Raw genomic sequence first — 13,501 nt, 5'->3', positions numbered from 1 at the left:
CAGTGCTAAACATGTGGCAACATGGAGAAAAGGCCTAGGACACTACGAAAACTCAATGGCGTGGAAGTCACTGCTAGACAAGTCTAAACATGTGCGTACAAAATACAGGGAATAAGGCCTATCCGTTACAGCAAACATGCGAGAAAAGGCTTAACACGAGCGTGGTAAAAAACGCGCACACATCGCGAAAAACCACCACGGCAAATCACTCACCTTTCCGCCCGTGGCGACGGAGCGTCTGGTCCCGACGACGGCCAAGCCTCAACTGACGCGACGTGGGGACGGCGGATCGACCGATCGCATGTCCTCACTCCATGAGAGCCAGCGCGCGAGTGACAGGAGCGCCTCTTCATGGCCGTTACACATGCGCGTGCGCTCTCCTAGCGCCCTCTGCGCTGCCGCAGCCAGCCGGCATCGAGTGACCATCTCTTCGCGGGTGCTCCCCGTTTCGGTTTCGCTCTCGCCTTCCACTGTGTGCTCACACTCCTAGCGGCAACAAGTTGCTTCTCCGTTTCGGTTTCACTCTCTTTTCTTTGCGTGTGGTTTTTTGAAAACGCTCTATAAAGGCAGCGCGCACTGCGCTCGCATCATCATTCTGACCAATACGTGGAAAACGTCATGTGTGGTTTATTCTCCTGCGTTGCAAAAATGAAGAACTTCGTGGCATCATGGACAAAGCCTTTCAGGTCCACCGCCTGGAATGGTTGCAAGCACGTCAAGAAATGTGCTAGAGCAAGATGAACTGTGCTCGACCACATCTTAGCGGCGGACAGACTAACGAAAAAGAAGTCCGACATTAGCCTGGATAATCTGTATTGGGAACGCAGTTTGGATGACGTGTAAATAAAAGAGATGCATTTGTCTACGAGGCTCAGTCTCTTGTTTTTCTTCGTGTAACCTGTACACACGCGCCATGTCTTCCCCTGAACCTTTTCGTTTCCGCCATCCTTTTCACTGTATTTTAAGCGGTCCATCCATGTGTGGTAAATCCACGTTTGTAGCAAACGTGTTGAGGAACCTGAATGACGTCGTGGACACGACACCGTGGCAAATATTCTACGTGCAGAAATATGCTTCACTGAGCATGCAGAATGAATTTGGGGACTCTATAAAATTTACCAAGGAGCTACCACGAGAGTGGGACACGTCGTGCGCTATGCTCATCGTCGTCGACTATCACATGACCTACGCAGATTTCTTGAAGGAATGGTACCGATCTTTTCGTATGGGATTCTCACCACGCCAACGCGTCGATCTTCTTACTCGTTCAAAACATCTTTTTCAACAGTTGCCATTTTAAAACTATATCCTACAATGCCAGTTAGGTCGTCCTGTGGTGCATCGTGCACAGTGTCCACCAAATGGAACATTTTGGGCAACAGCTATTCGGCAGAAAAAAATTGCAGTATTTTCTGGACGCATGTAAACAAGCGATGTCGTCAGCCCACGTTTATTTACTCGTGGATCTTCACAATTATACGCACGAGGATCACAGGTTGTGTAGCAATATCTTTCCGGGAGAACGACAATATATCTACGCTGCGAAAGGAATCTCCATCCTCACCGCACTTTACCCAAAGCGCTCTCCACTCTACCCTTTTCGCGTCGTCGCAACGTCTTGAGTCGTTCTTCCCCGTTCTACATGGAACACCTCTCCGAAATTTGTCTCAATGTATTGAACAGAAAGGTGGCTTTGGCATTGTGGTGGCGCCACTGGTGGCTAATGAAGAAGCGCGAGAGCGCGTACTTCATGTTCTCATATCAGGACTTGGCTGCGTACTGATCACAGCATGTCTATTCCCTGCATCTCATGTCACAGTCATTAAACGGTTACACACCCACGGCTATCTGAACTGGCGACGAGCGGGTCCCTGACTGAAATGCAAGGGGACGAATCGGCAATGACACCAACGTCGGGAGCAGCCTCTGATGATGCAGTACGACGGTTTCGAAGTCCCGGCACGTTCGATCCGGAGAAGGAGGACTGGAAGCTCTATGAGATTCGGTTCCAGGCAGCGCTTCAAGTAGCAAGGTTCATCAACGACGCGGACAAATGTGGGCTTTTGATTTCGTCACTCAGTCCGGACGTTTTTAAACGACTCTAAAACTTGCTGCAGCCTTGGACCGTCACAGAGGTACCTTTCAAAGACATTACGGCCGTGTTATCTGAACATTTCACGCCAAAGTGCTTCAGAGAATTTGAGAGGTGCAAGCTCTTCTCCGCACATCAGCAAGAGGGCGAACCCGTCAAAGACTTCGTTCAGCGCTTGTCTGCAATAATTTCCCGTTGCGAATACGAAACGGAAACAGATGTCAGAGCCTGTTCCTTACTAACTGCCTTTATCGTGGGTCTCTGTGATCAATGCATTCGCGCCCGGCTCGTCCTCGAGAAGAGTCTAACTTTGGACACAGCGATTCGGCTGGCTGAAAGCTCTTTGGCCGCAGAGGCTGAATCGAAGCAGTTGCATGCGGGGACGGACGTGCACAAGGTGACATCCAGGAATGCCAGCAAGGAGTCTTGTTTCAGGTGTGGAAATTCCAACCACCTCCAGGAATCTTGCAGATTTCGTAACGAAGAGTGTCACGCTTGTGGGAAGATTGGCCATATTGCAAAGATGTGCCGTACATCCCAGCCACAGGCAAAACACAAGAAAGGCAAGAGGGTCCGCAAGGTGAAGCTTGTGACGGACATGTTCCTTGCCAATGAAGAGGACGGGAAGTTCCTTACTTGCAAGATCAAGGACAAGCAGGTCGTTTTACAAGTGGATACTGGTTCCCGTGCCACGCTTCTGGATGATCGGACGTACAAGGAATTGGGCGAGCCAAGGCTACATCCCTCTCCAGTCCGTCTACGCGCCTTCAACAAGAATGAAATTCCGCTTCGTGGGGCGGCAGACGTTCATGTCTTCATCGATGGAAGAGAAGAAACCCTACCAGTTATCTTCACCAAGATGGAGCACACTAATCTCCTTTTGCGAGAGTGGATACGCAAGCTAGGCATCAATCTCAACTAGCTGTTTGTTGGTTCCATTAGCTCAATCGCTGCGTTGGGCGAGATTCTGGGGGCGTACGAATATCTTTTTCGCAATCAGCTCGGTAGATGTACCAAGACCTTGGTTCATCTCCATCTCCAAAACGACGCTCAGCCAAAGTTTTTCAAGCCACGACCGATTCCTTTTGCGACTCGTGAGGCAGTACAAGCTGACCTACAACGTCAGGTAAAGAATGGCCTGCTGGAACCAGTCGAGGTGTCGGAATGGGCTACCCCCATTGTGGTTGTTCCGAAGCCGAATGGAGCTGTTCGAGTCTGTGGTGATTTCAGCGTCACAGTGAATCCCCAGACTGAGATCGCGCAGTATCCTTTGCTCGAACGGAAGAGCTGTTGGCAGTGCTAAATGGAGGCCAGAAGTTCACCAAATTGGACTAGTCTGAGGCGTACCTCCAGATGGAGTTGGATGACGAAGCCAAGAGGATATTGGTAATCAACACGCACAAAGGCTTATATCGGTTCAATCGATTGCCGTTTGGCATCGCATCTGCCCCTGCGGTGTTTCAGCGCACAATGGAGCAAGTGATTGCCGGAATTCCGTCTGTCACTTGCTATCTGGACGACATAATTGTCACTGGCAAGAACGACACGGAGCATCTCAAGAACTTTGAGCAAGTCTTAGAGCGCCTTCGACAGTTTGGTTTCACACTGAAGAAGGAGAAGTGTGCCTTCATGCAGCACCAGGTGGAATACTTGGGACATGTTGTTACACCGGAGGGATTTCGACCATCTGCCAAGAAGGTGTCGGCAATTTTGAACATGCCTCCTCCCACGCAAGTGTCAGAGTTACGGGCGTTTCTCTGCATGATTCAGCACTACGCAAAGTATTTGTCCTCGTTGGCGGACGCCTGCGCTCCGCTTAACAATTTACTCAGGAAATCTGTGCCATGACAATGGTCGGCGTCTTGCGTGGATGCGTTTGAGGCAATCAAGAAGATGCTCACTTCTGCCCAAATTCTCACACACTACGATCCGCGCAAGGATATCTTCCTTGCCGTGGATGCTTCTTCGAAGGGGCTTGGTGCAGTCATCTACCATCGTATTAACGGCCAAGATCGACCGATTGCACATGCATCAAAGACATTGACACCAGCTGAGACCAAATACGCTCAGATAGAGCGGGAAGCCCTTGCCATTATCTTTGGGGTCAAGAAGTTTCACCAATATTTGTGGGGGCGAAGGTTTACGCTTTTCACAGACCACAAGCCTTTAACGGTGATTTTCGGGTCTAAGAAAGGCATTCCCGTTACTACAGCAAGTCGTCTACAGCGGTGGGCAATCATCCTCATGAGCTATTCATTTGATATACAATTCAAGTCTACGAACAACATCGCCAATGCTGATGGACTATCCAGGCTTCCAGAGGGCCCCGATTTGACGTTTGATGAGCAAATGCAGCGAGGAATTTTCAACGTCGAGGACGAAGAGATTAACGCGGTACACGACTTTCATATGTCTACTCTGCCAGTCACCGCTAAGCATATCGCAGACGCCACTCAGAAAGATCACTGCTTGGCGCAAGTCTTGGAGTTTATTGTCAATGGCTGGCCAAAGAATCCGGAGCCACAGTTTGCCATGTATTTTCAGAAGCCAACTGAACTGACATCTCACAGAGGATGTGTCCTTTGGGGACTGCGCACCGTGATTCCGGAGAAGTATCGAGCGGATTTGCTGGACACTCTACATGATTGTCATGTTGGACAGACCAAAATGAAAATGCTCGCCCGCTCATACTTGTGGTGGCCAGGTCTTGACAAGGATATTGAAGCAAAGGTGCAACATTGCGATCAATGTGCATCCGTCGCGGCACAAGAATCTCCGGTGCCACTTCATCAGTGGGAGTCACCAGAGAAGCCCTGGTGTCGACCGCATGCTGATTTTGCAGAGCTGCAAGGGAATCATTATTTTGTCTTAGTAGACGCTTTCAGCAAGTGGCCAGAAGTTGTGCGCATGGTGTCTACCACAGCAATCAAGACTATTGACGTGTTGAAAGACATCTTTCTTCACAACGGTCTTCCCGAGGTACTGGTGTCGGACAATGGCCCTCCTTTCACCAGTCAACTTTTCGAACGTTTCTTGTCGGAACAAGGAATTCATCATGTTCGGACACGTCCATATCATCCCAAGTCGAACGGTCAAGCAGAGAACTTTGTCCGAACTTTAAAAGCTGCGGTGTCCCGTTCAAGTGTGGAGGACAGGGAGGTTTTGAGAAGTTTCATTTTCAAATACCGGGTAACCCCACATGCATCGACCGGCCGTCCACCATGTGAGTTACTCAACAATCGGCATTATCGGTCCGTGCTGGATCTTGTACGGCCCGCTGGCCCGTCTTCATCTCCTCCTGCAAGAGACGTCGCCGCTAAGGAACGTCAGAAGCGATGTCACGACAAACGAGCACGAGACAGATCTTTTGGGTCCAACACGTGTGTCTGGATGCATGACCCACACAAAAAGGGACACTGGAGTAGTGCGACTATTGTGGGCCAGGAGGGGAAGGTTATATTCCGAGTGCGAGACGCTGATGGTTAGATGCATCGCGTACATAAAGATCATCTGAAGCAAAGGGGAAGACTTCAATCCTGGGAGGACGAACTTCCTAGGGCATCGCCTGCCTCTTGTCTCTCACCAGACTGCCTTTTGCCATTCCCAGAAGTCGATGACACCTTCACCTCCTGTGGCGACAACCAGACATCAACTGAACCGTCTCCCGTTCGCAGGCCAACGTCGGCACCAGGAAACGAAGCAACGGGACCGGACAGCAGTGGACGGCGCTACCCCTTACGGGATCGTCATCCTGTCGACCGCTACGGCTCGATCTAAAGGGGGAGGTATTGTGGTGGCGCCACTGGTGGCTAATGAAGAAGCGCGAGAGCGCGTACTTTATGTTCTCATATCTGGACTTGGCTGCGTACTGATCACAGGATGTTTATTCCCTGCATCTCATGTCACAGTCATTAAACGGTTACACACCCACGGCTATCTCAGGCTCCAGACACGTTCGCACGTTTGAAGAAGCACAAACGCTTCTTACGTCGGCTCGCATACAAAAAGATTCACAAGAATCCGCAACGTTTGAAGCGCTATCTGTCTCAGCAGCGAGGGCAGGGTGTTCTTTCGTCAGTGGTTCCTCTCCCGCTTTCCACGGTGTTGAACCTGTAGCGTGCAGTGGACAATGACGAAGATGGCCACGCGCCTGGAGCACCTGCCTCAGTTCCACCGGCGCGGCCATGGAGATCTGACTGGTTGAATGTAGCCGACAGCGAGTCAGGAAATGAAGATGTTCATTTGAAGCCGTCTGGCTACCAACTGAACATCTTCGTTTCCTGACTCACTGTCGGCTACATTTGGTGAGCCGAACGATGAACATCAAGTTCGGAGCAATTCGACCCTTCACCATCCCAAATTTTTGACAAAATCGACTAACACTACCACAGCGCTCTATCCATGGAAGCCACCGCCATTACTCGGCTCACGACGACAGCATCACGACTGCCCTTCTCCTGTCGACTGACTCGCCGACCGCTCACGTACCGCCTCCCTCCATGGTACCGATTCGGACGACCATGCAACGATCCGACCGCTCACTGGTCATGCCATCCTCGAACCGACTATCGCTTGATGGCTTCCAGGGACCGCCCTGCGCTATGCACAGACCCTGGCACACTCACGACCCGCCGCTTCCTTTGTGCCTCTCGACGCTCATTCGCAACCGGCTTCGCCACCAGAGCAAAGTGCGGCCGCCGACGCCACGGGACGCAATAGCCGGCGTCTCGGCAGTTTACCCGGCACTCCTCACGGGTACGCAGCCTCACTTTCTGGGACCCTACAAGCTCTCGCTCCTGTGCCGGTTGTGGCACCCAGGCCACGACTCTGACGCACAACGATTCGCCCCTCATCTGTCTCGCTCATCGAGAGCTTCTCGCAACGGGTATTGTGCCATACCACGAATACATCCAGTAGTGCACGTCATCCACGGGCGCTCTTGCTCTCTCCCTCTGGTGTAGACGTAGTTCACCGTTCTTCTTTCTCGCCACACCGCGTCTGGGGGGGAGCACTGTAGCGGGCCGTGGACAATGATGAAGATGGCCACGCGCCTGGAGCACCTGTCTCAGTTCCACCGGCGCGGCCGTGGAGATAGGCCACCATCATCGCCTCTCCGTGGCATACCATTATCGTCGGTCGGGACTCATGTGGAGGAAGACTATCGTCCTCTACATTTGGTGACCCGAACGTCCGTGGGAATAAGGTGGCTTCATCGGTGGAACATACTGTGGAACCCTGAAGTTCACGCCACATTCCTTCAGATCAAGGAGGCCTTGTCACGCTTGACCATGCTCTACCACCCCAAGCACGACGCCCCCACGGCCCCAATGATCGATGCATCTGGAATAGCCGTCAGCGGTGTTCTCTAGCAGAGGGTAGACGGCGTTTGGCGACCCGTTGCTTTCTTCTCCAAAGGCCTCAAGCCTCCGGAGAAGAAGTACAGCAGCTTCGGCAGAGAACTGCTGGCCGCCTATCTCGCCGTGTGTTTGATGACCCTTAACTTCCTCTACTTCTCGGCCTATCTCGCCGTGTGTCACTTTCGCCATTTTCTGGAGGGCCGCCCATAACGGATCATAAGCCTCTCACGTACCCGTTGACCTCGGCCAGCACACTCTACTCTCCTCGAGAGATACGTCACCTATCGTTTCTTGCCGAGTCTTCGACCGACGTGCAGCATGTCAACGGCACCGAGAACGGCCCTGCCGACGCTCTCAGCCGCGTGGAAGCTGTATCCGCCTCGCCACTGTCTCCCGAGGCCCTCGCCACCGCCCAAGCCGCTGACTATGAGCTACAGCGCTTGCGTGAGCGGGGCAACTCATCTCTGAAGTTCACGGACATTCCGATTCTTGGATGAGACCTCCAACTTTGCTGTGACTCCTCGAAAGCGCAGCCGAGGCCTTTTGTTCCAGAAGTGTACCGCCGACCGGTGTTTGCGGCCTTGCACGGCCTGGCGCACCCAGGGATACGCACCACCAAATGCCTCGTTGCTGCACGCTATGTTTGGCCATCGATGCACAGAGACGTTACAACTTGGGTCCGCACATGCATATCGTGCCAATGGTCAAAAGTCTACCTCCATACCGTGTCACCTCGTGGCAAGTTCGACCTCCCGGACGCATGTTTCGACGTCGTGCACGTTGACATTGTCGGCCCCTCCCCGTCTCAGGCGGGTGTTGCTTCATCTTAACAGCCGTCGACAGGTACACAAGGTGGCCTGAGGCCACGCCCATCCCTGACTCCACTGCCGAAACTGTCGCTTCAGCTTTCCTCGCTACATGGGTTGCACGTTTCGGCGTTCCTAGTCAAGTGACCACGGCCGCCAATTCGAGAGCAATCTCTTTTCATCCTTCACGCGGCTCATCGGCACGTCCCGCATACGTACGATGCCTTATCACCCTGCGTCCAACGGCCTTGTCGAGCGGCTCCACCGCACCCTTAAGGTTCCTCTAACTGCATTCAAAGACAGAGTTCATTGGACAGACCATCTTCCAATCGCCCTCCTCGGCATTCGTACCTCCCTCAAACCCGACCTCGGGTGTAGCTCGGCAGAACTGCTCTACGGACGTACCCTCCATCTGCCTGGAGAATTTTTGTTCCCCAGCAGTCCTGACGCGACCCGTGTCACGGCTCCGGATTTCCTACAACGCCTGTGACGCAGCTTTGACCTCATCCGCCCTGTTCCACCCCGTACCGCGTCGTCCCGGAAGCCTTACGTCTCCCAAGCCCTCGACGACGCTACCCACATTTTCATCCGTACAGACGCCGCATGCAGGCCACTGACGCCCTTCTACATCGGTCCCCACCTCGTTCTTGAACGCGCCGGCAAGAACATTCGCGTCAGCGTGCACGGCAAGGATGACACAGTAAGCGTCGACTGTGTGAAGCCAGCCTTCATAGAGAACCGGTCCGTCGCCGACCAGCCTGAAGTTTCCTCCTACATGTCACCCAGCAACACCGCCCCGCAACCACCCTAGCAGAAACCAAAGACCGTCACCTGGTCAGTCAGCACCAAGCTGCCTCTAGCGGGGGAGGCAATGTAGCGGCCGCAGCACCATCGCGCCGGCCTCACAGCGCGCGACCCGCGGAAATTAACACCCGGCCTCCGTGCCGGTGTTCTTCAGTTGGTAGCCAGACGGCTTCAAATAAACATCTTAGTTTCCTGACTCGCTGTCTGCTACATTTGGTGACTCGAACGATGAACATCAAGCTCGGAGCAATTCGGCCCTTCACCATGCTTCCTTTGTGCCTGTCGACCCTCATTCGCAGCCGGCCACGACACCAGAGCAAAGTGTGGCCGCCGACGCCACGGCACGCAATAGCCGGCGTCTCGGCAGTTTTCCCGGCAGTCCTCACGGGTACGCAGCCTCACTTTCTGGGACCCTACGAGCTCTCGCTCCCGTGCCGGTTGCGGCACCCCAGGCCACGACTCTGACACCCAACGATTCGCCCCTCATCTGTCCCGCTCATCGGGAGCTTCTCGCAACGAGTATTCTGCCATATCACGAATACGTCCAGTAGTGCACGTCATCCATGGGCGCCCTTGCTCTCTCCCTCCGGTGTAGACGTAGTTCACTGTCTTCTTTCTCGCCGTTCCGCGTCTGGGGAGGAGCACTGTAGCAGGCCGTGGACAATGACGAAGATGGCCACGTGCCTGGAGCACCTGCCTCAGTTCCACTGGCGCGGCCATGGAGATAGGCCACCATCATCGCCTGTCCGTGGCATACCATTATCGTCGGTTGGGACTCATGTGGAGAAAGACTATCTTCCTCTACAAACCTTTTCGCCAATGGCCGAGAAAATTGAAGTGACCGGCTCTATTGGAAACATTCTTTCCTAGAAGGGGAGTGATGACGACAAAGTGAAACTCATACTGCAGGCACTGTATCGCATACTCAAGCAGTACGGATTCGATCCCTATGACAATAAAAACAAGGTGTCCGACACTACAAATGACTTTGACTATTTGCTCCTCTGTCCAGAGGTGGACGAAGAGGAAGCGGAAAGGGTCGTCTCGGAAGGTTATTTCCTGGGCTTTTCGGGAACCTCGATTTTTGCATCTTGCCTTTCATATCTGATATTTAAAAAATCGTTGCTTATGCTGAGATCCATCAAACTGACTTTACAGCGATTCAAGAGCTGAAGCAGGCTGTCAAAAGCTACCAGCATTGAGTTTATTCGACGAAAACTTATCCATGCTGGCGTTCGAGAGGAGGTGGACGTAGATGTCTGACAACATTTCCCAATCTTGACCATGTGGCTGCTCGGAACCCAACTGTCAACCCAACTGTGTTCTCTGTCGTAACCGAACCGGCGAACAAAGGAGAAGCTTTGACCGTTCACTTTCTTCTTTCTCAGCACTTTCATTACTGGCCGAGGCTGATTGGCGCCTGGGGTTACGACGAGTACCTCCTCTGGGTTGAAAGATCCGTCCACTTCCTTGCCCCGAAAATCTTCTAGATGCATGACGGGAGGGGACGTGTCTCTCAGCCGGGAGATGGTGAAAATCTGAGGCGACCAACTTCCTTCTGAGCTCTTTTGAAAACCTTTTCTGTGCAGTAGGACCCTCACTTTATCCCCAACTTTGAGCTTCTTTTCCACGGAGGGTACGACGGGCTTCCCATTTATCTTATTGAACAATTCAAGTTCGTTTTCGGGCGTCACTTCGGACGGACTGATGCCGAACGTCCTGTGTTTGGTGTTGTTGTAGTCGCGCACGATATTGAGAAGCATGGAAACGAAGTGGTATTTTCCGGTTACTCTAAAATAACGGAATATTCTGTCCTGCAACGTCCTTATGACTCATTCTGCTTTTATACAGAGAAGAGAGCAGGATATGAAAATTCGTACCCACAACCGCACCGCACCACACTCATCCTTACCTGTGATGCTTTGATTACAGGAGAGAAGGTGGAAAACATGAGGACCTTCTTTCGTGCCAGATACTCCTTGACGGTCTTGTTGTAGAATTCCCCTCCTCTGTTGCAAAAGATGTGTGTGTAGGTACGCTACCTCTCCGAAAAAGTCTTGTCATGGCCCTTTTCATTTCGCCGGGGCATTTCATCTTTAGCGGGAGGGTGCGCAGAAAACAGGAGAGGGAATCAATCACCACGAGAATGTAGCGGTAGCTAGCATTGAACCTCTTGTATTTTGAAAAGTCAGCGAGATCTATTTGCCACAAGTTGTTTATCTTGGGCGCGATGATGCGTCTCCTATTAAACTTTCTTCTCACCGGATGGTGAAGCGTGTAGGCGCCCAGCTTTCTGAGAATGGTGAGAGCCTTCTTTTTGCTCAAGTGATGCACTTTTCTATAGCAGTCCACTCCCCTCAAACCACCCTCTGGTTTCTCATATCCCCCCATAAGTCGTCCACACAATTGAGGCTTGCTGCTGCTGCTGAGGCTCGCGAGATTTGGGCAGAGAAATCAGGCGCAATAGTTTCGAGACCTTGGAAAACCAAGAAGGTTACTTTCCCGTCTTATGTTGCAACAAATAATTGACAAGTTCGTAAACGGAGGAGTGCCTGATGGGCTTGCCCGGCACGGAGACACAACCCTCGTGATCCCAAAAAATAACCTTCTTTAATTCTGAGACGACCCTTTCCGCTTCTTCTTTGTGCACCTCTGGCACGGTGTAAGATACAAAGGTGGAGTAACGCCTCCTCCAGCGACGTCGAAATTCCGTACGCATTTTCAACACTGGCCACTAGATGTCGCCACAGACAAAGAGGGTCAATCGGCAAAGCGTGGCGTGGCCGCCTCGCATTCTAGTACGATACCGTTCGTCGTTGAGGATAGGGATATTAAGTTTGTTTCTAAAAACATGAATTTCGCATTCCGAAACTGTAATTCGCGTACGTTATGTTCTGGGTGCTGAAAGCCATGGGTTATGTCCAATCGCAGATTTAAATACTCGAAACACCTCGATATGAATATTTGACCGTATTCTTTCGCTAAGTTCCGCTAGCAAAATGTCGCAGCCAGTCGTGATTTCACAAGTGAACCAAGACAGTCTCCCAATATACGCGCAATATCTTTGTTCAGAAGCAAAATAACCTGTACGTTATCAGGAAACCCTAGTTGAACGAGCTGCAGTGCTCTCTCAAAGCCGAGGTCAGGTGATATCGAAAAGAGATTCAACAAATGGGCCCTTCTGCCAATGCTCATGCTTTCAGCAAATGAGCACAGAAGCAGGTACATGTCTAAAAGGTGGAACACGTATTTATTAATCCTCAACAAAAACTTTACGCACTTTACGTGTGTGAACAGGTCATTTGGAACAGGATACAGTTAACAATGCAAACATGTATGAAGGTATTGTATTCTCTTCGGGTAGAATCAGGCACACCACCGCTAAGCTAGCTTTGAGAGCTTGCGTGTCATTTTCTCTGAAAAACGAGCACCCGAATGGGTTTGGAATATGTGGAAGCAACCAGAGTAGTAGCCATTGTTCTATGTAACGTCTAGTCATCTTATTCTTGTATTTGACTGCTGCTATGCACTCTTTAATTCGATTATTCGTGAACATCGCATTTCTGTAACCGGTTTGGAGCAAAGATGACTTCATTCACATAATCCCCGCAATACTCTAGCAAAGCGTCCATTCACTTCGGCTGTAAAAGCCTGAACGGACCATTGCTTCCCCCGGGGCTGTTGACCCACAATTCGCATGAACTTTTAACACGTCACACCTAACCCTTTAAATACCATGCCAATGATGAGGACGATGCCCAGAAGAACAGCAGTCTCTGTTCCAAATATCGGCGGCTCTCGTCCTGAAGCAGTTCCCTTCATACTACCTTATCGGTTCGCTGGATTTCTACCCGTTTGCTGGCGGTTAGCAGGCTCCTTTATTTTATTTTAATCGGGATTTTCTTTTATCTTTTGTCGGGACTGCATCCTTCGCCAGAGATGCTCTCTGCGGCGCACTAACAAGTACTGGTCCTTCATAGACTGCTTCCCACGACTTCGATATGAACCGCGGTTCGAAGTGTTTCTCACAAACGTAGTCTGTTGACTGGAGCCTTTACGTGGAATCGCATGTCGCCAAACGTTTAGGCAGGTTTTTTCCTTAGGAGCCACAAACAGCGTCACCCTTTCCGTGCATATTCTGCATCCGGAGTTGCACCGCGGAACGAAGCACGTTTCACCCATAACTTCAGTGCGTCATGCCTAGAACTTTCTCTGACACATGGCCGTCAGGGGCTTCTCACTAAGCAAAACAGTAACGAAATGCAGAATAATAGAGGAAAAAGCTACACACTGACACCCTTCCGCACGCATTGAACCACACCGAACAACACGAAATGAGCCCCCCAGATCGGTGCTGTGCTCTAGTGGCAAACAGTAACGAAATGCAGAATAATAGAGGAAAAACTACACGCTGACACCCTTCCGCACGCATGGAACCACAC

At 51.6% G+C, this 13,501-nt stretch overlaps 3 protein-coding genes across 3 annotated transcripts in view; 2 read left to right on the top strand and 1 right to left on the bottom strand.

The window, feature by feature from the left end:
• Window positions 1–353, bottom strand: part of LOC135384468 (venom metalloproteinase BumaMPs1-like) — a 35,747-nt gene extending 35,394 nt beyond the window's left edge. The window contains exon 1 of the mRNA XM_064613670.1: window positions 214–353. Within this exon, the coding sequence (XP_064469740.1) occupies window positions 214–353 (140 nt within the window). The remainder of the gene's footprint in view (window positions 1–213) is intronic.
• Window positions 354–1,901: 1,548 nt separating this feature from the next.
• LOC135384467 (uncharacterized) lies at window positions 1,902–3,014 on the top strand. Its single transcript, XM_064613669.1, has 2 exons — window positions 1,902–2,024; window positions 2,118–3,014. Exons 1-2 carry the CDS (start codon window positions 1,902–1,904, stop codon window positions 3,012–3,014), a joined length of 1,020 nt encoding a protein of 339 aa, XP_064469739.1.
• A 971-nt stretch (window positions 3,015–3,985) lies between these two features.
• LOC135384466 (uncharacterized protein K02A2.6-like) lies at window positions 3,986–5,578 on the top strand. The gene has a single exon (XM_064613668.1). The coding sequence runs from the start codon at window positions 3,986–3,988 to the stop codon at window positions 5,576–5,578; it is 1,593 nt and encodes a 530-aa protein (XP_064469738.1).
• The last annotated feature ends 7,923 nt before the right edge of the window (window positions 5,579–13,501 follow it).

This window comes from Ornithodoros turicata, chromosome 2 (genome assembly GCF_037126465.1).
Source record: "Ornithodoros turicata isolate Travis chromosome 2, ASM3712646v1, whole genome shotgun sequence".
Classification (NCBI taxonomy): Eukaryota; Metazoa; Arthropoda; class Arachnida; order Ixodida; family Argasidae; genus Ornithodoros; species Ornithodoros turicata.
The sequence above is the reverse complement of the archived record's forward strand: the minus strand, read 5'-3'. Positions and strand labels throughout refer to the sequence as shown.

Bases quoted from the DNA above. Each gene is read 5' to 3' on its own strand.
- LOC135384466 (XM_064613668.1), top strand. From the start codon at position 3,986: ATGCTCACTTCTGCCCAAATTCTCACACACTACGATCCGCGCAAGGAT.
- LOC135384467 (XM_064613669.1), top strand. From the start codon at position 1,902: ATGACACCAACGTCGGGAGCAGCCTCTGATGATGCAGTACGACGGTTT. The intron at 2,025-2,117 runs GTAGCAAGGTTC...AACTTGCTGCAG, and splicing joins GGTTCCAGGCAGCGCTTCAA to CCTTGGACCGTCACAGAGGT.